The following is a 27,066-nucleotide window of genomic DNA, read 5'->3' as shown; positions in this document are numbered from 1 at the left end:
AAGCCATCTGAAGTACACTACTCAAGAATATAAAAGCAGTTTCCCACCTGGGATTTAAGCCAACAACCTTCCAGTTACAATTTCAGAGCCTTAACCACTGCTCCACACAGCTGCCGAAAACAATATACTAAATATCAGCACTATTATCCCCAATGATAGCAATGACAAAACAAGTAAGCAACAAAAAAATAAAAATTAGTTACACCAAAATTTTGTGAATGCTATCAACAACTAGTGGTTTTATAATGCTACCAAATGCAAGCTACATGTATTTTATCTGGAAATATCTTGAGTAGCAGGTGGAGGGTTTAAGTGGGTTTTAAAGTTGACAGAATAAACAATGTTGCTCACAATCTGTTTCCAGTTTGTCTACATCTTTAGACATTATTCTAAAGCTTCTTACTTTTTCACTGCATTTATGGTTAAATAAAGTTTAAGACTAACAAACAATTTTAAAAGCAACAATCAGAAAAGGCAGTACGAAAGCTTTTGTTCTTCTCTAGGAAGGCTGGTGTTTAATACTGATGATTGCTTCCCAGTTCAGAGCTGAATCAGGAGAACCGATTCCTTGTGCTGCACGTTACCAAGGAGGTGCTGGACAGCTGCAGGATACAGGAGGTCCCTTCACAATATTTTCAACTCCGGGGAGTGAACAACCCTTTATTTCTGATAGCAGCAAGATGATGCCTTTTAAAGATTAAAGTATGTGTTCATAGGTTATTGTTTCAGCTCAGCTATTAATTACATAAATATATGAGTTGCTTAATGGTAAAATGTTAACTATGTCACCCAGCTCATAAGGGTCTGGTACTTCATCAGAGACCTGCAAACCAGCAGACACAGCAGGTCTCCAGGACCAGTTCTATACAAAAGTCATGATGATTGTGTTAACTCCCTAATGTACTGTAATGATACTGCTATTGAATGCTGCCTTTCTGATGCTTTGGACATTTCTAATTTACACAATTTAAAAGAACCTTCTTCAATGGTCTATTAAAAGTTGATAAAAATGTACAACTACAAAGGAGCCTGCTTGAGGCAAAGATATAAGTTCTTTAAAGAACTGAATTACCTGCATAGCAGAGGGTTTCTCCATACGAAAGGTGAGGTCTCTATCAGCCAGCAGCAGTACAGTGTGAATACAGTTGGGAACTGCTTCCTATCAAAGAGTAGGAAGAAAAAGTTAAGAAAATGCATTTTTCTATTTTTCACACAAAATACATAAGCTTGCTTTTCAGGAGTTCATTATCATTTGAACCTTTAGTCATCTGTGCTATGTGGACATACTGTGAAAAGTGGCCTACCTCAGGTTCACACCTCCATTCCCAAAAAACAAGATTTAATCTTGCTCACAGCTTCACACTGAGATACACTGTAACATCAATTTCCAAGTTGGCTTAAACACAACTGTATTACGTCTGCTCACCAAACTACAGTATACTATCGTTTTGCTATCATAGGGTTTCAATGGCACTCAAAGGCTGCTAGCATGAACTGTGCTCTGAGGAGAATGTTCTAAAACTCTCTGATGCATGTAAGACCAATGCTGAACTGTCTTAGTCATCTAAGAAGTTCATGACAAACGATGTCATGGTGCAGAGATAAAGCTCTGTATCGAGAACCCCCTGCATGCTGCACGTCTTTGTTCAAGCACCATGAGAAGTGACAACTGAAACAGCAGCCTTCTTGGGACTGACAGACAAAAGAATGTGCAATCCGACCTGTTTCCTCTGGGGGGAACAATCCCATTAGCCCTGTCAGGTGTCCTGCCATTCTATCCTGAGAGACACTGCCTGTGAGCAGAGATTAGACTTCCTGCACCAACCTCACAGAGAAGGGGGGAGGAGAGCTAATTTATAGCAAACAATTTACATCTATTAAGAAATAAAAGCACATATTACATATTACTGATACATTAAATGATGAACATACTGTATCTCCTGCTCAGTTCTCAGTTAGTTCTTATATATAACTCTATATAATTTAAATGTTTGAATTTCTCTAAGGCAATATGTCCTCAATTTAAATTAAAACAACACATTTTCTTTAGGTGGTTCAATTCTGTTGTTTTTTTTTATTTATTCCTAACTGAATACATATGTATAGTACATAAAATTATATTTGAGAAATAACCATCTAACAGTCTTAAATTCATTATCATTTTCATAAAAGCATATTTTTCACCTTTTAGTGTAGTCCTATTTAAACAAAAAATATATAAAAACGTAGCCCATGAAACAGTTTGACTTGTGGTGAGGTAAATAAGGTAGCCCACTGCACACAGACTAATCAAGTACGGAAAAAGAGTCTGTCTAGGTACAGAAGTAAAGGCTACATCAGGTTTAATTCCGAAAGAATGCAGTTCAGCAATGCTCAAGTGTAAACATCTCTGTCATTCATGAAACATTTGAGTGTCAGTGCAAACAATTAAGGACAACGTTTACTTCACAGTCATAACACTGATAACACTGGGACACCCAGCCTTGATGAAGAAAGTCTTATTAATAATTATTTTTATTTGCCTTATTAACACCATAATAACAGAGTGTAGCTTGTGTTTTTCAAGAACACAGGTTTCGTCATAATAAAACTTACTTAAAACATGGAGATCTTAAAATTAACAGCTACATTGTGAAGACAACAAAAGTAGGGCTTCTGTAAGGTACTGTAAAAACAACGGACAACTGCAAGGGCCATCGCAGCCCACTTTGAAAACCGTTGCAGTTTTGCCTGTAGCATATTGTGCTGCAGGCTGGACTGTTTTTATTTTCTTCCCAAACAGTCAAACCTACACTTTAAACAATGTCTGCAGGCCCCCAGACTACTTGGTTAGATGCAGGCAAGGAGACACCTTGGTTGTTACACAATTTTTTTTTAGCCAAAGTATATTAAACTGCATACAGCTGTATAAAGGTAGTTATCAAGACAGCGTTCCTATTCTTGAAATGTTGAAGTTAGTGACTTGATATTGTACAGGAAAACAAGAATTAAGTTTATCTATACACCAGGACTGAAACATTCTGATTACCCAGTCAACGTGTTTGCACATCTGAATATCAAGTCCACATTTTTAGGAGAAAGTGTATAGTTGGATCTTAGCCCACCATGGTAAAATAAGGCATCACATACTACATTAATTATTCTCATGATGTAATAATAAATTCTGTTGTTAAATTTGAGTGTTTCATGCCACCACAAAGACAATATCATGTGCAGGACCTGCTGTACAAAAGCCACTGCTCATGTGTTAGGTATTTGTCCTTGTGAGGATAGATGGAAACACACTGCAAAGAACTCAAGACAGCGAGAAGTTGCTCTCATTCTGATTCATTACATTATTTATTCACAGTGACTCCACTACTATTGTCACAACCGATCCTAGTGCTGTAAGGGTCACTGCACCATCTGTACACCTATGAGTTTTGGTAATGAAAATAAGCGACATGAACCAAGCTATATCTAGTTTGCAAACACAGCTCAGATTAGATATAATTTCTCAAATCTCATATTGAGTACAATCTAAAACCCTATTGACCCAAATAGAAAGTTATCAACAGCTGATATATGTCAACAATGAAATTCAGGCTAGGCTTTATCTCACTAAACCCTGTAAGTACTGTACTTATTCCTATGTACACATCTGATAGTCTTGTCTGAACTAAATGCAATAACATATTGAAGATATCAGAAACGTATTTTGATTGTGCTTCCCCCCCCAAAGAAAATCTTACATGATTGCAAATACAGAAATGAATTTCAATATCATCACCTGAAAGAAAACAGAAAAGTATTTTCCAATCACTGTTGTGAATTTGAAAAGTTTTGTTAGCCATATAATATAAGGCTGTTCATTCCTGCCGTAGAACACATTCATGTAATAAAAACTACATGTCTCCTTCCATTAGTGATGTGCCACAAGCTACTTTTGAATTTGACTTTCTCGCATTTACAGAGGGCCTTTTTTAATTATCTCTGCATTTAATTTGTCAGATACGGCTGGCACGCAAGGCTCTGTGGTCCAAGCCAGGGCTTTAAATCAATCTCCAAGCTAAACTGGCAGCAGAATAAACAGACAGGAATAATTAGCTAGGTCTTTCAGAGCAGGGGGTGGAGCCCATTTATCACACCCAGCACCCAGCCCTAAGCATGCAGCCTAGACAGAGCAGCAGCCTTGTGTCCCTACTGTTAACTTTCACTGAATTGTAAACATTTCATATTCACAGAGAAACACAAATACTTAACACACAACCAGGCCCCAGCTACGAAACCTCATACTCCATAAGCTGGGGTATGCAGATATTCATAAACAAAAATACAAAACATTAGCCTCTTCACTTTATTGTGTGTTTAAAATCCAGTGTTAAAAATCATGTTTTTTTAAACTAAAAAGAAGTCAAGGAGTTCAAATCTGTGTGTATATAATCTTCCAAAATCACTTCAGTTTTGGAGTGAAATGTAGGTGGTGGCAAAGGTGGTTTTTAAGATGGGATGTTCTGTCTCTCCACACAGAAAAAAAACTGTACCTGTAGGACGTTAAAGGCCTTGAAGAGTGCAGGTACAGGTGAGCATCTACGAGCATCCACCAGCACAGTCAGGCCAAGGGAACGCACCTCTTTTCTGTTAAAACATCAACACGGTGACAACAGTATCACCCACACAGGCACACAGAACATCTCTGACACATCTAACTCTTCATGCCCTTTCCTTCAAGAGGTCTGGTGCTAACTATATTACACTAACATACTATATTATTAAAGTCTGTATTGGAGTACCTGAGAATGGAGTAGAAATATGCCAGAATCCGGACAAGTTCAGTGCTGTTGCAGTTTGGGTTTAACCAAATTGTATGTCTTGTTGTCACAGTCACTAATGCACGTCCACTTTTATCTCTGGTACCTATAATATGAAAACATAAGGAAAGACATGAAAGTGGAGAGAAGGAAGCGAACCTAGCTCAATGAACACCACACACCATTAAAACAGCTTTTTTTAAAAAAATAATTCCATAGGAATTGTTCTTTTCTATTAAAAAAGAACATTTTTTTTAAAGAAACAGGTCACTGTCATTCTTGCCGTCTGCCATAAGACTGTACAACGCATCCACCTTGCGTCTTGGCAGAGGCAACAGCGACAGTGACCTGTTTCTGGACTAAACGCATATACACATCTACTGCTACATCTGTTCTCTTTCTTTTTCTTTTTCCCGTTTACAACCACTTTTGTGCAATATATGCCAGGGACCTGTGCAATACATTTATATTTATATCTATGGTTACATCTATATTTATATTCATACGTGTGATACGATTTTCTGTGTACTGTTCTGTTCTAGTTTCCTCTTGTGTGTCCGGACTGTGAGTAACTCTTGTATTGTATTGTATGTATTGTACTATTAGTATATAATTCGTTACACTGTGGCTGTGTTGTGTGTGTTAAGCTGCTGTTGCACTGCAATTTCCCTCACGGGATCAATAAAGTATCTATCTATCTAAAAAGCAAGTATGAGGCTATAGCAGGAAAATCGGCATCTTTTGACAAATTGACATTATAACAATAAAATGCTGCAAGGAAAAGCTTTTTTGTAAAAATGCAGAATATTTACTTAAAATATCATGGGATGTCATTTCCTAAATTAATATTATTGATTAATTTACACAGGTACAAATTAAGGTTTTTGAAATGACCTACAATTTAGAAGTTTACTTGGTTCTTCACTGTCACAGAAAGATAAAGAATTATATTTTAAAACCCCCCAAAAAATAAATTCTGCTTTTAAGTGGTTTTGGCAGACTGAAAGAATTACACACAACTAGCTGAGAGACATTTGCATTCTCTATATCATCACTCAAAAGATCATATTCCAATGACAGAGGGAGAAGCTGCACTCTCACACCCCATTCCTCCATCTTGTGAGAGATGCATTTTACACACCAGGTAAGCACAGCACTCCAGAGCATAGCACGTCTGCATTGATGTCATGGGCCCGAGAAGGAACATGCTTGAGTTTGGAGGACGCTGCTAAGAAAGACAGAGGTTCCTGCTGCTTCACTGCTGGCCCTTCATCCTTGCCTGACACTGGACAGTCCAGGTTTCGTAAAAACAAAGACCCCTCTCTGCCTGGCACTGTCCTCTCCCTTTCCAGACAGTCTCCTGTGGGCAGAGACACAAACAGATTAACACACAGAACCAGAGAGCTGTAGAGCAGAAGCCACTACAATGGTTTAGTAAATCACTTAATATAATTCTACAACACTTCATATTTTCAAATCTTTAGACTTTCAAATTACAAAAAAGGGCACATAAAACACAAACCATTTTCACTAGTTTGTAAATAACTGTATGCCCTTGCCAGCACCACGGCAATGCGGCCAGCAAAGCAAGGCTGTGAGTGCAAAGAGATTTCTGCTGTGCATCTTTCCTACAGGGAGCATGTCTTTATACTGTTCCCAAGACTGCTGCCTACTCAAAGAAGTTCACGGTCTTGAAAAAAGGTACAGAATGGAAACAGAACTTCTTAAATACTATTTGATGGCACAACACTCTCCATTAGAAATTAATCCAAGCTGCTATTAAATATGTTGACAGACAGTTGTAAGACAAGTAATTTCAGGACAAATACATCTTATAACTGATGGTCATATGAACTCCAATATTACTAAACAAGACTGGTGACAGAAAACAAGGAAAAATGAATGTAAATATTAATTAAAAGGGGAATTGTCTTGGTGCATGGCCCATTTCTGCTTAGCCAGAAGAGGTAAACACACACAACAGCACAACAAAGCATTTAATTCCTGCTCAACTCCTTGCTTTACTGTACTACTGCATCTCAATCTGTCAAGTGAACACAGAGTGCACTATTTAAAGCACAGTTTGAGAAAATAAATCCTCCCATTACTGACTCTCCATGCCTCCAATTCCTTGTTTTATAGAGTGTTCCACTGCTGCTGAGCTCCAAACTGTGCCTTTAGCCCCACAAAATGTGCAATGCCGTACAGAAAGTTATTTCAGTCATGTCTATTAAATCTCTGCACCCAGCTGATTCACTTCCTGCTACTCAACAGCTGGAAAGCCAGATCAGCCAAGACAGCCCTCCACCTTGTTCAGGAAGAACACAATCAAGTCTGCTGGCCATCTTGGGTCAGTTATGCTGTGCAGCTATTAGGAAGAACTGTTGACTGCAGAGAATCAATATAAATTAATCTGAGTACCAGGTACAGGCTTTCCAAATTCAGTGGTGTGTTTTGGCTGTGTGTGACTGATGATATATACAGTATATTGTACATTTACTAGCAATATTACAGCAATATTATTTAACTGTTTGGAGCATAAGACTGAGAACTACTTCATGTTCATGCTTTGACTAATCCAGTAAAGTCAAGGGCATTTTCTTCTTGTCCAACAAGTCAGCACTCACTTCTTTGCTTGCAACTGCTTTTAACACTCAGGGAGCAAATCAATTTCACCTTAGAGTATATTCTGCCAAAATGTTCAAACAATTAAAAGCAGAAAATATGCTGAACCACAATATGCAGTAAGCATATAAGAAAGATGACAATCAGGAGGAGCCCAGATAGCAGATAACAAATGAGGATCTCATACTGCCATTTCCAGTTATCAGTTTTGTCAACATGACTGGTTGTCTTATTTTAGACTCCTAGAAACCTTTATGTAATAAATAACGACTCATGTTCTCAGTCACAAATGGAAAAAAAAGTTAAAAACATGTTTAGCATGTAGCAATGTTACCAAATATTTAATTTCAAAGAAATAATTCTGAACCTGAAGCTGAAAACCTATGTAACATGTGATTATTTAAATTACTAAAATTTTCCCAGAAATTAACATATTTTTGCTTTTGTGATTCTAAAAAATGCAATGATCATAGAAGACTTTGCCTGCAAAACTAAACATTAGTTAAGACACAGGACACATCTTACCTACAGTATTTCAACCATCTTTGTAAATGCCTGCCTTTTGAAATTTGTTTTTGTTCTACATACAGGTAGGCAACCACCCACTTGGATGGAGAGTCAGTTATCTCTTTTGGCATTTGCAAAAGCAGCCCACCCTGGTATTGGCCTCAGTGAAGCCTCATGCAGTTCTGGTCCACTGATACACACTGCAAGTCACCTTTACACACCTCTGCTATTAAATTACACCATTCCTATACAGACTCATCAATCTACACCTTTTGAAGACACCTCTAAAGGGGAAGAAAACAGCACAATGCTTCCGTCTTCAGCCCATTTTCTTCTTTTTTGCATCAATTCACTGTTTACTCGGAGCTGTTACAGGATCTTCTTCTGTGAAATTCTTTATGTAGAACACCTTGTCAAGATGAATAATGTAGGCCTACATCTATCAAGAACTTAACCACTGGCCTGTTTCTCGAACACAGCAGCCTCAGTGGAATAATTTAATAATTTCTTATTCAATAAATTTTGCCTTTCCAAATGTGTTCTTGATGCCCCACACTACTGAATAAGGCAGTGGAAAAACTGTTAAGAGCTCTGTAACACAGAGAGGAAGTTAAAAATACCAAGCAACCCCCAAAATTTAGAACAATTAAATACATTTGAAGTGATACCATAAACTATAGGAGTTGGCAATGTAACCATAAATTATGAGATTACGAAACCAACTATTTTAATGCAGGAAATGATTAATGTCAACAGAGTTGAAAGGTCTTTAAGGGATCTTAAGTTGATTTTCAAAGGTCCGAGGCTGACAAACAAATGAAAGGATTCTATTTGCATTAATTACAGGTATGAGCTGGAATAACAAGTATTATTATTAAAGTACTAGACATTGCTGCTGGCTACTGTAACACCCAGATACATTTGAATACTCTGAACAAAAATACATTATTTGAAGACACCAAAGTTTCAATTTAAACTTCTTTCAGTGCAGCAAATATATTTACATAAATTTATCTGAAGCATTCTTTACAGACATAAATCTAGTCAAAGCCATTAAGGTAATTTTTATATGGCAGTGCAAAGTTACAGAAACAAAACAAAATCATGGAGGACAATGGAGGACAGGAGGAGGTGGGTGAAGACAGAAGGAGAGCATTTAATTGGAAATCAATCAAAACTTCACAAGATCTCTTCTAAAAACAGGATGCTTAAGGGATTTGAAAAGAATGATTTGTGTTACTGCCAAGAAATAGCTTCTGACTTGGCAGTAGGATTTGTCATTAAGAAAGTTAAAAAAAATAATTAGAAAGTAAATCACGGAAGAATGGATGTGAGAGATGAAAAAGTGGAAAAACTGAAGACTTAAAGGAATGAAGCAATAACTGTGTTAATTTTTTGTAAATTGAAAGAGCTACCTTTTTCAGGGGATTCCATTGATGTTTCTTGATCTCCATCTACAGAACTTGTAATTACGTTCCAAGTCATTTCAGGCCCGTTCCTTTGCTTTTCTATCTGCTGGGCATGCCTCTCAGAGGACCCTGTCTCACCCATGCTTGTTTCCTCCTCCCGCCTCTGCTCCTTTACTCTGGCAGGTAGTGAATGGCCATCTTCCCAAACTGCCTTATTAGACACATCAGCGCTGAAGCCCTCATCCTGAAGCTCTGTGTGCAATCCAGCAGAACAGTCCTGGCTCGTCAGGAGCGCAGCGCTTTGTGATCCTCCTGACTCGGTACCAGGAGCACTGTTATTAAAGAGGATTTGTCGGCTTTCTGCTTTACATTCCACATTCCCGTCATCACTTTCCTCCCTGCTGCCTTTCGGCTCTGTTTCTAATTTATCCAAATCCTCCTTGCTACTCACACCCTGTAACAAGCTCCCTCTCTCCACATTCCAGTTTGCTTGTGGTGCGTCACCTGTGCTGGCAGGTGAGATGCACTTTTCCGGGGATGTTCCAGAATGCTGGAATGTGGTTTCCAATGATTCTCTGTGCATAGTCTTTATAAGCCCTGTCTCCTCAGCATCCACTAACAACTTTTCAGACACTTTCTCTTCCTTACCTTCATATTCTACACACTGTAAGCTAGTGCAAGCTATGTCCATACTTACTGCCTGTTGCTTGATCTCCTGGTTGAGTGAAACCTGACCCTGCTCTACAGCTGCACTTCTTTCTAGCTCTTCGGCAGATCTAAGTTCTACCTGCTCCACAGAATTACTTTTCAACTTGGTGGCACCCAATTCCAATTCATTTGTTCTGCTTTTCAATTGATCGCCCACAGCCCTCTCAGAAGACAAGGCAGTGTCAGCAATGAATGGGGGATTAGCGTTTTCACACAATGCTGTCATGTTCTGAAGCTCTGCGTTAGAAGTGTGTGAGGGGGCAGGAGTATCAGACACTACCTCCTCACACAGAGCCCCACTGTCCTGCCTTTGCATGCTTGACTGCCGTTTGGAGCCTTTAGTGACAGATGCAAGTTTTGAATCTGTCACCTCCCCATCATGCCCACTGCTAACCCTGTCAGTACTGTCACCAGAATTGAGTGTCCTACCTACTGAGCTTAATGGATTACTACTTGAGCCCTCAATAACAACCTCCTCTTCTCCTTCTAGAACCTCTCTGCATTTTTGTAAAACATCAGTGTCGCTGTCATAACTGAACTCTGGCTCCCTGAAATTTGTAGGAATTCCAAGGCCCTCCAAATGAATGCCACAGGCACCAGTGACACCAAGGAGTTCTTTATCTAAACCTGAGCCACAGCTCACTACATCAGAACCTAAAGCTGTGGTGGGATCTAATCTACCACATTCAGGCTCATCAGCGATAATATCCAGGGTTGTACCTTCCACATTTTTTGAAGTACTGTCCTTTGATGCCAGTGAATCACTCACAACCTCTGCCAGAGGGGATGTTAAGCTTACAGGACAGTCTTTTGAAGAGGAACTAGGTTTGCCAGCCATGTTCAGGTTCTCCTCTATGAGGCTGATACAAACCATGGTCTGAGAGCAAGTGCTGCTTTTAACGGGCGGCTCAGACATTTTGGCTTCCAAATGCCTGTTAGTCCTCATTTTATTTTGGTTTTTATAATTCAAGCTTATGGACTCAGTCAGTGATCCTTTTTGTGGAAAAAACCTAGGGAGAGGAATGTCTGCTAGCTCCACGTATTCCCCCTCCAGATCCTGATCTGATTCCTCTGACACACTTTCAGTAACCTTCTGCCAGCTGACTTCCTCCCTGTGAGGTGGCAGGGACTGGTTTTGGAGCTTGGCCTCCTGTTCTTTACTCTCCTCTCCTTTGTGCGTCTTGTTAGTGCTGACTGAGGGGTATGGGCCTTTCCCAGAGGACTGGCTCTCCTGTGAACCCTTCCATTCAGTCCCCTCGCTCACTAGCCTGGCAAGACCAGCGTCAATCATTTTTGGTTTGCTGATGAACTCCGGATGGACCACGTCCTCCCAGGGAACCCGGAATATGTTGTTATCTGTAGACAAGAGACAGTGTTCCAAGTTTGTTCCCATCCGCTCCCTGTTAATGGAATCTAGCCAGTCCATAGTGAAGATGGAGGTGTAGGTTATCTCTGGCACCTCCAGCTCCTCCACATTATGCCTGTCTCTGGCCAAGCACTTCAGCACAATGCGTGGAGTCTGCTTAAGGTATGGCACCACCTGCAGGTAGAAGTCTCCTGGCCTCAGGGCACGCCAGTCTAGTGAGGCCAGCTGAATTATAATCCTTTCATGGATGCACAAAGGCCAGCCTTCATGACGGAAGAGAAATCCACAATACTGAAACTACAAAGGAAAAGGAAATATTACAGGTTATTATTGAACAGACCATCAGTACGATAGCTCTCAATGCTTTCACACACTCACAAAATGTTAAGCATTTAGTATATAAGCTTCCTAGATTTGTCAATCTTTTTCTCCAGTTAAAGATTAATTTGAAAATAATTTAATACACAGAAGTGTAAAACAAACAATGAAAACCTAAAGAATTGGCTCTTCTTCTCCATGAAACAAGGAAGGTGAGAGATCTAAAAATACAATATAAATACTTAAATGTTATCTTAGTGCTGGACAGGCTATGGTTGATTTTCCACAGATATAATTTATATTCATCTTGCAAAACACTCCATGCTGTAATGTGAAAAGGATTAGGAGGTTTAATTAAGGGCTAACACAGAGCCACACAGAGAAAAGATTCTGGGACAGTCTCCAGTTTAGGGTTAAGAGATTAGAAGAGTGCAGTGCTTTAGGAAAGCCTGATTTGCACACATGGGAACTTGCAGCAGCAGGCAACTTCATTCACCTGAGATGAAAAACTGGCTTATTAACCAGAAAAAAGACGTGTTTTGAATAAATAGTTTGCTTGGCATTATCTATAACAACAAACAGCATTCTTTTCAGCTGCTACTTCCGATATGCCCATAATGTGAAAAGACAAAGTTTCAGACTCAGAACGAGTCCTGCGATTCCTCCAGCAGGAGCAAGGCCTCCTTTGTGCCTCTGACACTGAGCCCTCTCTGGATTCAGCCTCCTTGCATAGACTCATAATGCACAGGGAGAGATTAACAGTGCCCTGTAAAGACCAGGGTTAACATCAGAAGAATTAGCTCAAGGAAGGGTTGACTAATTTTGGTTAACTTAATGTGCAATAATAATAATAACAACAACAACAACAATATTATTGTTATTATTATTATTATTATTATTATTAAACAGAGAAAAAAGTCTGAGGACTTGAGGGTATATGGATGAATGAAAGACATTTTCTTCCACTATTCTTGGCTACTATTTTCAAATGCACCCTGATTAAAGGAAAACCTGTGATTAAACCCAGAGCCAGGGTGGGAATCTGACGTTGGAGATGGGTTGTGTTTCTAAAACAAACCAACTCTGAAACTCAAAGCCTTTACAGGCTCAGTGCACAAAGCAACAGAGAAGAACCGTGAGCAAGTATCAAATTGTTTCTGGGAAGGTTACACAACAACTAAACCAAAACACTGAATATTTCCAGAACCTGCAAAACTCGGAGGGAACAGTAATTCACACTGCTCCCACTACTGTAACAGACCTGTTTTCAGTTTCTGTTCCTTTTTATTTTAACTCAATGGAGTGAGGGCTGGAAATGCTCTTCCTGCATGTCAGCATGACCTAAGTCACTTGTCTCCTCTATCAATCACCCTCTCACAACTCCCAGGATATTAGCTTTTCACTAAGACTCGATACATTTCATATTCAAGAGACGTACTTAGGTTTATCAATTCAGAACCAACACAAAGGATTAGTAGAAAACTAATTTCTTTGCATTTCAGACAGCCCTGGATGGTCTCTTGCATGCTACACAATAGCACCCTTGTCAGATTACCTGCAGAGAAAAAGTCAGACAGGCAGATGCCACTGAAAGGTCCAAAAGGGTCTGACCATTTCCTTTCACTTAGAAAGTCACAGTCCACAACTAATTATAATTCATTATGCTTCAGCTATCACCGACTGTTGCAAAAATGCATAATAATGCACAGCACATATCAAACCTATTTAATATTGTATTCAAAATATTTTAAGAGGTTTATCAGCAAACTATTTGAAATAATTCCAGAGGGAAACATATTATTATTCAATAGTAATCCCTGAATAGATAAGTCATAGAACAGAACAAATATAAATTTTAATACACATTTAAAAGGCCCTTTCTGACTGTTAAAATGGTGTTCTTGCACACTTGAAAGGATGGGTTTATGAGCAATGGGTTTATTGTACAGCTGGCTGAAGCTTGAACACAGGCATCTGATCATGTTTCAGCCTTTTAATTACATAATCCTATCAATTTACTTTAGGCCTTCATGCCTGAAAAGTACATATTGGAAAAAACCTTCATCAGTGCTGTAAGCAAACTATAGGCAGATAAGATGTAAAAGCTGCTATTGTCCTCAAGCTGAATGAAAAGACAGCTGAGGACAGCAGCAGTGGGGATATTAAAGTCCTGGCAAATCCTTTGCCTGGAATCCTAAGGATACAGTCCATCACCATGGCAAATAGTAGGCCTTGGCTTTGGATGAACGCAATCAGAAATGTACCAAGGGTGCGGTAATATACAGTAACAGACTAGATTCGAGCAAACCTAACAACTGCCATGTTATTCTGCCACAGTGTCAAGACTGCAATACCCTGAATTGAGCAGGAACACTTTGACACTGTAGTGGAACCGAGAGCCACAGCAACTAAAGATGTCATTATCAAGGCATCTAGTCAACACCAATGCAGAGCCTTGCTACTAAATAACAATAACAAAACTGCTGACACAGTTAAAACATACCATACTACAATCAAAGGGAGTACAATGAAATTAAAAGCATGGCGAAGGATTCATAGAATAAAACACAATACAAACTTGAGACAAGTAAAGAAAATGCACGGTACAAATAAAGTAGGGCAGCACAGCGACGCAGTGGTTAGCATTGCTGTCTCATAGCTTCGGGGTCCTATTTGCGCAGAGTTTCTATGTTCTCCCTGTGTTCAGCTGGGTTTTCTCCCACACCCTAAACTCACACTGGTAGGTTAATTGGATACTGGGAAAATTGCCACCGTGTGTGGGTATATGTGTCTGTAACTTGTGATGGACTGGTGTCCCATCTAGGGTGTAGCCTGACTTGCAAGAAACTACAAGAAATTTAATACACTAAACTTTAGAGTCAGCGCTGATAATAATGTTAGACATCTCAGCACACTTGGTGTCTTATACAGTTTTCTTCAGGCTTTAGTTTAGTTAGGAGCGTGAGTACTCACACAGGAATCCTGCTGGATGCACTGAAGAATGTGCTTGGCTGGCACCAGGAAGTCAATGAGGTAGCGTAGCCCGTCACCACGGTATGTCTTCTCCACCACATCAAAGACCTGGCACAGCACCGTGGCCGCAGTGGCCTCAAATGGCGGGTACAGAGCAGCGAGGGTATTCTGGATACAGCTGTCCAAGGACTCAGAATCCTGCACAGACCAGGAGAAACACAAACACAGAAATCACACTCTGTACTGTCTGGGAATGCAAGAGAAATGTCGGGCTTGACTGCTCACTACAGGTGTCCTTTCCAGTGGGAAAGCTTTAAAAAAACACTTGATAGATAAACTCCTTTTATTGAACTGATCTTAATAAGGTGTAACATTTGAGTGCACTGTTAAAATCAGGCCCCGTCTCGAAACGTGATTCTTGCAGGATCAGAGGAAACCTGAGGCCAGAGTCTGTTAAAGATATTAGCTGTGGTCTGACTCATAAAGGAAGGCAGGAACTGGCTGCCGGCTCGCCTCACACACTCTATACACTAGACTGACTAGACTGTGTGTCGTGGGGCTACTCTCTGTGCTGAATATCAGTTCCCACGGGATACTCTAGTAACTGAATGACAGGTTCAGCTGCACAGATTGCTCTTACTCTTGTGTCACTGTTTTATAATGCACAGCGCTAGAGGAAGAGAGGCACAGAACAGCATGTCAGCTAAAATAATACTGGAATGAACTGCAGCAGGAACAAAAATGCATTCCACATTATTTTTCAGCACACAAGACTTTCTCCATTGTGAAACAAAAATGTATTTGAATTGAAGACTTGAATGCCTTGTATTCTGATAAACTACATTTTAACTGAAACCATAATATAATAACCACATTTCTTCCATGAGAAATATGTGTTAAATCCTGCTGATTGATGATTACTGGATTACTGCATTTCAGGAAGCAGAAATAAAACTGGAAATAACTATTCTATATGCTTTCTAATGTACACTGAAGGGCTCAGAAAGGCCTGTAAAAGCGTGCTTATTAAGACATGCTTATTAAACAAATTACTTCAGAGACTCCTCAATCACTCTTTATCTAAAAAAGTTTTAAGTTGAAAACCCTTCCCCCAGCCTCTACTGCTTTAAACCTAATTGTACATTTAATAGGAAAAAAATCAATATTTGGTCCAGGTTCCAAAAAAAAGCAAAGCAAAATAATCCAACAGCTTTATTTTTTAACACAGCTGGGGTTTTAAGCTGGGATGACCTGTTCCAACACACGCAAATGGTTGGAAGCATCAGTGGTAATACCCTGCCTGAGCTCTGCTTGCAACCATCTGTACTCTACTCCGTGTGCAGACAAATACAGGGACCCTAATACATGGTTTATACATGAGCTGTGCACCTGTTTACACCCAGGTGTAGGGGAAGAAAAACAATCATTTACTTTACCTGGATCTTGAAACTGATTTTTAAACAAATGTACATGTTTAAGACAAAATCAAAAAATTTGGTGTAAGTCACTGCAGTGACTTAAAAAACAACAGCCATTTTCTAGGAGCTATCCACTAACCCCAGGGGACTAATTCACATTTTGAAGTGCTCTTTGACAGGAGCTTGAATTGGAGAAACATATCGCCAACGTTCTTGTTTAATATCAGCTCTGTAACAACTCCGAGCAGCGCCAATAAAAAAGCTGCACCAGGCTTATTTACCAGATAACACTGCTCTTTAACGGACCTGAACAAACCTTCATACACTAGCTACCCAAGGTTCTCCCAAAAGCAATTTGGTTTTCCAGGAACAGCCCATGTGTAAAACACAAGAAAAACACTTAAATTTAATTTATCAGAGCAGCTTTAAACCACAGTAATGCTATTAAATTAGCGGACTAATCCTGCTTTTCCAGCTTCCACTTAAAAGGACAAAGAATCAATACAGGCTTCCCCGGGGAATGGCACCCAAAACATTATTGACATACTGAAACATTAATACAAGAAAAAAATCCCTATACAGAATTCACACCAAGAAAAGAACACTTAAATAGGGGAGGAAAAGATACCCTAATCAAGATGCAATCTGAGAGATCACAGCATACTCCTCTCAGAATGCCAGTCAGAGCTCAGGCTGATCTTTCAGTGCTGTCTGCACTTCAAAACTGCAGTGCCCAAACCAAGCCATGGCTTTACTGTACCAGAAAACACCTGTTCAAATTGTCTTTACAATCCATGCGAGGACTGTGCAAGCTCTTCCAATTGAATCCTACAGGGACCAAGCATAAAAGAACATGCTTGGTAAAGAAAATGAAAACCTGAACCTGGACACTCAAGGGCTATGGCAGCAGAGTCTAGACATGGAGAAGGATTGAGCAAAAACTACCACTTTCCAGCCACTTCTAATACTATCCAGAAGACAACTGTCCACGCACACTGTGCTGCAGCTGCAGGGAAAGTGGCTGACAAGCCACACCTAGCACAAGAGTGGAATATCTCAGACAGAAGCAGGAATATCCTACACTGGCATCTGACTCTTTTGATTAAAGACTATGTGGGGATCTCATTATGAAATGCAAAATTCTCAGAGACATTAAAGTTAAAGGGTTCATAATAAACAGTGAAACACGAACCAGACAACTCACATGAAAACAAAGGAGAAATAGCATCCATTATTTTGAAGGTGATCCTGGCTTCTTTCAAGAAACAAGTAAATAATACCCATTGATTAGCCATTAATTGATCAATACAAGTGAATCAGATGGGTTAGAATTGCCTTCTTTCATATGTAACATTCCTAAAGTCTCTTTAAATTAAAATATGTTCTATAACGTACTGAGGAAGGCTTATACTGTACTTCAAGTACAGTATAACTCTCGTAAACAGGCAGCTATAAAACCTCCTTGAATTCAGCCAATGTTTTCCATTTCTTTTCAAAAGGGAAAAAGTATTTTGTAGTTGTTCAGTAAGCTCAAAAACCCATTATTTACTGTTCTGGATAGGTCTAGACTTTGCAGTCGGGGAACTGGTGCAGAAGGTCTGTACTGTGTGGACACTCTATTGGGACAGCAACCCACTGCTGTCTGCCTGCACAGCTTCACGACTGATCTGGCCGAGTCTCTGTGCCAGGGAAGCCCCACACTCGCACAACCTGCCACTCGTTTAGCTGCGTGATAACTAACACACTGTGTCTTACTAAAGCAGTAGCCAACAGTTTCTGCAGTTCCCCATCAAGAAAGGCTGCAGCCATTCACAGCATCCACTCATCTGCTGCTGCCCTCCAAAATTAATCCCATGGAATGGTAAACGAAGTGAAAAGGAAATCAGCTTGCAAAACAGCAAGTGTGCAAAAGAGACAGATATGCAATTATCTTTGTTCTGCAAACAGTAATATGCCCCTGCACAAGTGTCATAGTGTATGGGCAGGGGGTAAATGGGATGGAAAAATCCATCTCCACCCTTTTTGGTTGAGAAGGGGGTGAGGGAAGCTAGCTTCAAACAAACCAGTCATCAGTGAGTCATCAGTAAAGTTAGCACAGTTAGGAGCTTGTGCAAACCCAGTTGATAAAAATGAGCTCTGAAGTGCTCTCCTAAGAAGCCTTTCCTGCACAGCTATACAGATTTACTGCTTTCAGCAATTTAGCTTCTAATCAACTGCACCACCAGGTTTCCGTTGTTACAATCATCCCAGTCTGCAACCGATAATAAATAGTGATTTTGGAAGACCACACCATAACATGTAGCTTTCTCTTGCCAGAATAAGCAGTCCGACTTATAAATGTAGCCTGTTATGTTGCTAATCCATTTCAGAAGAATAAAAAAACAACACCGGCCAACAACTCTGCAGAGACTAACTATTGTACCAAATATTACATCCAAGATTCTGGAACTGAAATAACTCTGCACAATGGAAAGCTTAAATTATTTTTACAACGACCAAAGAAATCTCTGTAATGAAAAATAATAATAATATTCATAAAGTTTATTATTCACCAAAAAAGAAAAATATTAGAACATCTACTTTTTGAAATTTGTTTGCTCCATAGTGAATGGATATAAAAACACATTCTCATTACATGGGATATCAAAACAAAAGGTTAATTACATAATATATTCTTAGTCATGAATAAAACATTCATTGCTCATACAATGTCATAGTTGTATATATTGTCTAAGGTTTTCTTTTAATACACAGAAATTATGCAAAAATGTTGATAGCCTTTTGTGTTGTACATTTCCAGAAAGAATCCGCTCCTGGCATTTGTGTGCATTCCTCAGGGGTTTGACACTGAAGACAAGGAGGTGGGTGATATTGGCCAGAAATCGTTCTCTTCTTTCCCTTCTAGGCCTCTTTTGTCTTATATTTTTGCAGGATGTCACACTTACTATACAGCAGCAGCTTTGTACAGTCATCTGCAAGTGGAGAGGTGTCAGGGAGGTGCCACCCTGAGACAATGGGACCACCAGCCCTGGAATGCTATCATTACACACTCTCAGAAGAAAGTAACAAAAGGAAAGTCAAGGACGTTCTTCCTTGTAAAACTAAGACTAAGGGAGCATCATTCCTATAGAAACCAATGTTCTTTTTTCTTAAAAACACTCACACCTTTTATATTAACAGCATAAAGGCCAGGAGAACGTGAGACAAATCAATACATCTGGAAAGAGCAGAAGCAGCAGTCATGAGACCACATAATAGCAGATGCAATTCTAGTATCCTATGCAATACATACGATCTTTCTGTTCTGCAGAGACATTTAGAAAAGCTTATGTTTCCATACTCTGCACACATAAGAAGGTAAACCTACTGTACTATAAACAATCAACATAATCCTCCATTCCTAGACACTGAAAGGTATTAGAAAAAAATTGCATTGTACAGCATTTATGATAATGTAGAAGAAAGAGGGACAGAAACAGTGCTTTTTATTGCTATTTTTTAAAATAAAAGTTCAAAATAATACACAACAACAGAGAAAATTGATCACTATAACAGCATTTACAAAAAATGAACACAAGCCTATATAAACTGAACTGATTTCAATCAAACTATTGTACACAGTTTCACCTTTCACCTTTCAAAGCATTCACCTTCACAACTGATGTACAACACAACACAAAAGGAAATATCTCAAATGCAACAGAGCTAAAGGAGCTTTCAACAGAAGACGGACTTTGGTATAACAAGTGGTCCAGAACAGGGAGATCTAAAGTTATTACAGGATGGACAGGTATTCAGGACAGGTTTGTAAGGATTTCATGCCAGAAGTAGTACCTTAAAAGTTTATTCTTCCAGCAGCTGTATTTCATACAAGATGTGGAATATGACAGCATGTGTCTTTGTCTGAAGGCCAACAAAGTGTATTTTGTAAAAATATTAACAAGGAGAGAATAAAATGTTCAGTAGGTCTGTACTTTCATGATGCCACAAATGTTTGGACTTTAATACAGATTCAAATAATAAATTTAATTACTGTTTATTTAAAACAATTCACTGTACAATTTATCTGTGAATGTTAGGTTAGTATTTGCTAACTTGCTACAGATCTTTAGCTCTTTCATGTAGACAATTCCTGAATATATAACTTCAGCAGGTGTTAATCCACTTTAAATTTTAAATGTAGATGTAAAAAATGTAACACCAATGCTCAGTAGATCCTTTGTCTAAAATTTCTGGGCTGTCTATTTTTACCAACACCCATAATTTTATGAATTAATTGGTCTTAATGGAAGGAAGGCTCCAAAAGGTCTCACTTCTACCCAACATTTATGGACTTGTAAAATGCACTTTAAGAGGAGGAAAATACACAATTAATCTATGTGTACTAGTGCTTCAGAATTAACAAAATAACTCATGTGGACTATTTATTTTCAGAAAGCAGCCATATCACCCTGCAGCTCACAACTGGCAACCGACTGCAACTAAGCAGGTGTGAGCCTGGTTAGTACCTCTATGGGAGAGCCTTTCAGGAGGAAAACTAAGTTTGCTGCTGGAAGAGGTGTTAGTGGGGCCAGCAGGGGGCGCTCACCCTGCGGTCTGTGTGGGTCCTAAAGCCCCAGTATAGTAACGGGACACTATACTGCTGCAATGCTCCGTGGAAAGCGAAGGGCATGACAAGGCACAGAAAGGCGTCGTGGCCATCCACTGCAACTGAGGAAGTCTGTAGTCATGACGACTACTCATACCGCTGGACCCAGGCTTCTGAGGTCGAGAGAGTGGGACTGCCCCAGTGCAACAGCTTTCCCGCTTCTAAAAGCTCTCCCACACTGGTTTCTTCACGCAGCTCACCTCCCAAACAGATGAGCTGCACAAAGTACAACAGTCATCTTCGGACATGACGGACAACCATAATTTATTTTCAGAGACTGGAACCTCAGATACTACAGCATATAAATCAGGCACACTTAGGGGCACAGTGTCTGGAAAAAATCCCTAAAAAATATATATTTTCATTCTAGATAGTTTAATGCAAGCCTTTTCAATAGTAGTAAAGGCAATAGAGTTAAGCTTTAAAAAAACAATGTAATGTTTATGTTGCATTAGAAGCCATTTACCCTAAGGTGTTAGAATTTACTCGCCAAAAATGTTTAGTAACAGCATATCTTTATCCGTATAGGAATGTATAAGACTACATTTTAACATTTCAGCACATTTTTGTCTGTCATAACAGAGCCAGCATTACAAGGTAATTTCAATCATACATGCAACAACATTACACTCGGTGCTTGGCCATTAGAAGTCAACATGATATCAAGCCTGCTGAACTTTTTCTGATTTCACACTACTGTACAACTTGAAGGAGATCATGAAGTTGGCAACATAATATGAATGGTAAACAATCCTAAAAACACATACTATAGTATGAATTGATAGCAACAGTATTTTGTGCCCATTATGTTTGAACTGACTCATTTTTCAGCAATCCTTTGCACCTGCAGCTTACAAATGAATGAACAGAGCAGACCCACACTCTGTGACTCTCCCATGTGCATCAGTGCATTTCCCCTACTGTAGCTGCTGCAGTCTGCTACGAGGTCCTCCACTGGCACCTACTCACTGCAGGCCTGAGAGGCATAGTGACTCCACGTTTCATGAAAACATGAGATCTTTTTCCTTCAATAGAAAATGGGTCTAGTAATTCTCTAATAGCACTTCAGCTGGCAAACGGCATTAAACCTAGACTGAAAGAGTATTAGTATAGTGTTCCCAGTGGGGCAAAGGACTCTTCACACTTCCTACAGCTTCAAATGAGGTTTGAATCGAGTACTTCAGCTCTACTGAACAGACTTGCTGACACAGCAGCAACAGTTATAGGAGAATAGAAAACAGGTCATACTTGGTACAAGCCCAACCCTGCAGTGTGATTTTTAAACTTATCTGAAGAATTCAAAGACAAATGATAACCCACACTTTTGAAAAACTGAAGTCACTAAAGCCTTGGCAGTTTAGGAATTAAAGAACAAAGCTAGTGTTGCGTAAAGCCTGCATTTTCCCTTGCTTTCTATGATAGAAATCTGTGCATTCCATTTGTCAAAAAGGATAAATATCAATGGGAAGGATGAAGACCATTCCAATAACAGCTTTGATGAGCTAAGAGCACTTTTTAAATCACTGATCAGCTCAATATATATAGAATTAGTTTGACAAGGTGTTTGCCTTCTCTCTTAAGTGTCTGTATCCACTCAGCGTGTGCTGGATGTTGCATACAAGTCACTTGTGACCTCTCACACAACCTGAAAGCACATCATCCTGAGGTCGAGGCCCACAGCTTTCACTGTATGAGAGAAAGAAAGACAGTAATAGCCTTAAGGCAGCCAGAACTGAACTTGTGTTTCTGCCTTGAAAAACAGCACAAGACTGAAAGATAAATCATGCGGCAGAGCAAGTTCTGTTTTTTCCACCAGTGAAAACAAAATGCACAATTCAAACAAGATTAAAACAAAAATGCCTAAGAGGTAGTTCTGTAATCACACATCTATTAACTGAGCCAAACAGGAATGGAAAAAAACTGAACCCAGTGAACAAAAGGAACCTATTTAAAAACACTTACATCATAAGCTTCAAGTCTCCATTTGAAACTGAGTCCCAAAACATTTGCTTTTAGTTTTCTCACATCAGCTTCAGTTTATAAGAAGATGTAGACACAGCTGTTCCAGAAGACACCAATTTGAGGAACTGAACTTCACACGGCCTATGTTTATTGTGAGAATGCTAATTGTAATGAACAGCATGTGCTCCACTATCCTATCAGTTGCTATTTAGTACTTACATTGTAATTTTCAAAGACGTGTAAACAATCAGAAAACTTATATATATTTTCAGACTTTTATCCATAGATATCTGAAAACCCAAAAGATGGTTAAATTACTGTGATTTTGTTTCTAGACTCCCACAGTTCCGAGACTCAATAAGACCCATTCAGAAAAGAAAAAAGCCACAGTGTGTCTGAATATTCTGGCATGCTTGCTTTGTTAGGGTTCCTGAACCTCATAAAATTAGGAAATTACAATTCCTGATGCTCATGGTGGGAGACATCTAAAAGCCAACTGCCTCAGCCATGCTGGAGTAATTACCAGAGGAGCAGTAAAATATATTCTTAGTGCTTCTAAATTCTTTGCCTCAATAAAGCATTATCAGTAACGCTCTTCACCAACAGTTGTTACAAAGCACAGAGAATATCATCTTGATTTCAGAACCATGTCAACAAGGCCTATGAAACACAGCATGTAATCAAAACCCAGAACTGAGAACACACATACTGTGGAACTTTCTAAACACAGTAGCTGCTGAGCTCATTAACACAGCTCAGCAATGTGCAATTGCTGGAATACCCAGACAAACACCCCACTACTCCCTTCATGGGTCACAACTGTTTTCTAAATCTTTTCATTCAATGACAAGATGAGCCTCTTTCAGCAAAAACAAACGTCTGCCTAGAACACTGCGATTAACTTGTCATCCTAAGACTAGTACAGCAGAAATTCAGATCAGAAACAACACCCTCCTAACACCTCCATCACCCCCCTCCACTGTAGAAGGAAAACTTTTAACCCTGTAACCAACCCAAGCAAAAACGTAAGTCATCAGTTTCGTGCATCTTACCATTTTCTGCAGAACTTGTCCTTATTCTTTTGTGAAATTCCTCCAGGTTGATCATCATCTCCTTTCCTGCAATATACTGGGCTGTACGTCCCCCTTTGCTCTGCTGATCTGCTTCAGTGATAGCTTATTCCAGAGCACACTGCAGCAACATTCACAGGTCTGAGCCCAACCCCCTGCCCGCCCCCTATTACTGCCCCAGCTACTCTGCCTCCCTACACACGGCTACAGCTAGGGCTCTGACAGGGGGGGTGCTGACTTACAACACATATTTACAAACAGCCTTCTGGTTCTACAAGTCACTCCAAGAATATTTTCTTTTCTACATACGTTTTGATTTTTCTATTACAACAGCTTTAGCCTACAGTAAATAGAGGGAGCTGCTTATCTCACTCATTATGCTAAATTGACCACAATTTCCATAGTTATTTTCTGTTTTATTACTGTAAAATAACTCCAAGAAGTGTTTAGACAACTACAATCGCTTATTTTTTTTTATATATGTCATGCATAGTCCTGGATGTAGCAGATGCAGTATGATTTTTTTAAACTGTTACATTAATCACAATAATATTTTTGTGATGTGATTTTTGTAACAATTGTGATGTAATTGTTCCATTAATCCCTTTTTAAAAACAAAATTTATAACATTTTGTTTCTTACACTAATGATTTGGCAATCCTGGCCATATTTCCCATTGGCCCTTACCAATCATGGCCTCCTAATAATCCCCATCTATGAATTGGCTTCATCACTCTGTTCTCCTCCCTACTGATAGCTGGTGTGTGGTGAGTGTTCTGGCACACTATGGCTGCCTTTGCATCATCCAGGTGGGGCTGCACACTGGTAGTGGTGGAGGGGATCCCCATTACCTGTAAAGTGCTTTGAGTGGAGTGTCCAGAAAAGCACCATATAAGTGTAAGCAATAATAATAATGATAATAATAATAAAAAGTTTGAGGTCACAGTCTCAAAGTATGACATGTTATGCAGCAGTTATGGAACAATTCATTTTTTAAACTCAAATCCATAATTTAAACACTGCGCTCATTTACCTGTTTCCTCTGCAGGAATGGAATACAATTTTTAACACACATTGCAGGTGTTGAAGGCCCAGTCTCAACAATAATCTGAAAGAATAATTATCTTTTCATACAGAATGCATGCTACAACACTATTTCTTTTAACTCTGCACAAAGCAATTAAATATATGGCTGAAACAGTCCAATGGTTTTTCTGAAGCCTGATGCTTTGATCTCCAGAGCATTAAATGTGGTTGCTGCACACTGGTTTCCCACTCCCAAGAGCTCATACAGAAGGGTACAGTGGGCATGGGGTCTCCTGCTGTGTGATCTCTAGCATTAGGACCTGAGGGTCACCATAGCGTGCCCGACACCCACAAACACATAGAGCAGGAATAGCTATACTCTTTATTTTTGTGAATTCTAAAAGGGGACATTATTACAAGCCCTAAATTAAGAGAATCTTTTACACAAGACACAAGACAGACTCTAAGGTTCACTCCTCTTGAGGAGATTTAAAGCACTGTTTCTGGCCTGGCTTTCCCATGCCTGCTGGCAGCACAGCTGCAGAATCACTCTGGAGGCTGGACATCCCTGTGTTTTATTGCAAACTGACAACAAAGCCATGCTTGTTACTCCCTCCACAGCCTGTTTCGGATCTCTTTCCTTGCCAATCTAAAAAACCTGTGATTAAGTGGAAATTTTACTGGTCTGCTTACAATCCACAGCTTTAAGTGATCTTAAAAGGCCTTAAAATATTTTACATACCAAAATCAATAACATATGTACAATACTTTCGCAAATTCTAGGAAAAAGGGAGTAAAAATAGAATTAATTCCCTCTCACAAAGGCAAAGTTTAATGATCAAACAACGGCTGAATGAGGCCAAGAAGGAATAATCCCTTTTTCATTCTTGATATCTACCTTTAACTATCACTTTTTTAAAATGAAACCAAATAACCACAATTGTATTCCCTCAAACAGTAAATCTTTATTAGGTAACACTCAGGACCATCTTTTTTAATTTCAGTTGAATAAAAATTCCTTCTTTTGGTTTTTTTATTTTCCTCCAGTTTCGATGTTCCAATATTTCTGTTAAAGGCTCCTTACCATTATAAATAGTTAAGATCACAGAGTTCACTGCAGAAGTTACCAATTACTTCTTCTGAATTTCTATGTTCTAGCAAAAGAGAAATCAGGATGACAGCACAGAAGACTTAACATCACAGGTTTTCTCTCAGTGGTCCCATTTCTTTCAACCTTCTGAAGATATTAACTAGGACAACTACTTTCTAAATTGTCCTTTTGTGTGTGTGCCCCGTGATGGACTGTCATCCTAGGTTTAGTCCCACTTTGTATGCTTCTGGAATAAATAGGCTATGCATTGACAAAACAAAATAAGCAGCTTTTCTGATAGTGAATGATACTACAATTCTGTCCATCTTATCAAGGTCTACTAAATATTCCCTCCTATTCAGCCCAATCTGATCCAACAGAGCAAGACAATAGGTACGCTTACACTTGCATTTCGGAATGCTTTAGATAAGAGTCTAGGAACATTCTGTTACAGAACAGCAAGATTATACTTGCAAGGAACAACAGGTGGTACTCTCCAGACTTCTGTACTTACTGTATAACAGTTAAGTATGACTACATTTGAAATTATTTAGAAAAGATTAAACAATTATAAATAAAAATAAATGCATATAATTAAAAGTACATCTATTGGGAAAGGGCATGATTTTTCTATTTAAAATGGAATAAGACTTCATGAATCCATCATCTCTGCTTTATTCAAACTACTTAGTCCCAAATTCTGATAATGAAAAGTTACCAAATTGCATGATTCCATCTTTTTCTAATTACATTTGGCCATTTTTTATTTGTTTAATTTCCTGCTGAGTGAAACCTTTCACAACATAAATCTCAAGAGCTGAACACAGCACTGCTCTATTCCATCCCACTTCCTCACTCAAACGTTCATTTCAGAACTGACTTTACTGTCTGCAGTTACCACAGAAATGAAAACTGCAAGTGATCTGCATGCATGGTCATTCTCTTCCTATTCCTTATACAGACTGTGTCAATGAGCAAGCGACTGTAGTTCTTTCAATATTCACTTACAGCATGCCGCTTTCACTGACTGTTGTTTTCTTTATTCTATTCAATTCTATTCCATCAAACCAAATTTGACTGTTTTTTCTAGTCAAGGGGGTATTAAGGTAAATGGTTGGAAGAAGTGTGTAATTTGAACAGACCACACTCTGGTCAC

The 27,066-nt window shown here is 39.1% G+C and overlaps 1 protein-coding gene across 3 annotated transcripts in view; it reads right to left on the bottom strand.

Annotated features, from left to right (window-relative positions):
• Positions 1 to 23,932, bottom strand: part of plekhg4 (pleckstrin homology domain containing, family G (with RhoGef domain) member 4) — a 55,125-nt gene extending 31,193 nt beyond the window's left edge. For 2 of the 3 annotated variants that reach the window (XM_015368570.2, XM_015368571.2), the window contains exons 1-7: positions 23,777 to 23,932; positions 14,697 to 14,894; positions 9,338 to 11,702; positions 5,932 to 6,150; positions 4,773 to 4,896; positions 4,524 to 4,617; positions 1,073 to 1,159 (exon numbers count right to left, since the gene is read on the bottom strand). In XM_015368570.2, coding sequence (XP_015224056.2) covers positions 1,073 to 1,159; positions 4,524 to 4,617; positions 4,773 to 4,896; positions 5,932 to 6,150; positions 9,338 to 11,702; positions 14,697 to 14,894; positions 23,777 to 23,779 — 3,090 coding nt within the window. In that variant the 5' untranslated portion in view covers positions 23,780 to 23,932. The remainder of the gene's footprint in view (positions 1 to 1,072; positions 1,160 to 4,523; positions 4,618 to 4,772; positions 4,897 to 5,931; positions 6,151 to 9,337; positions 11,703 to 14,696; positions 14,895 to 23,776) is intronic. The other variant, XM_069181177.1, reaches the window with a different exon arrangement.
• Positions 23,933 to 27,066: the final 3,134 nt, after the last annotated feature.

The sequence above is a fragment of the Lepisosteus oculatus genome, chromosome 20 (assembly GCF_040954835.1).
Source record: "Lepisosteus oculatus isolate fLepOcu1 chromosome 20, fLepOcu1.hap2, whole genome shotgun sequence".
In the NCBI taxonomy this organism is placed as follows: Eukaryota; Metazoa; Chordata; class Actinopteri; order Semionotiformes; family Lepisosteidae; genus Lepisosteus; species Lepisosteus oculatus.
The sequence above is the reverse complement of the archived record's forward strand: the minus strand, read 5'-3'. Positions and strand labels throughout refer to the sequence as shown.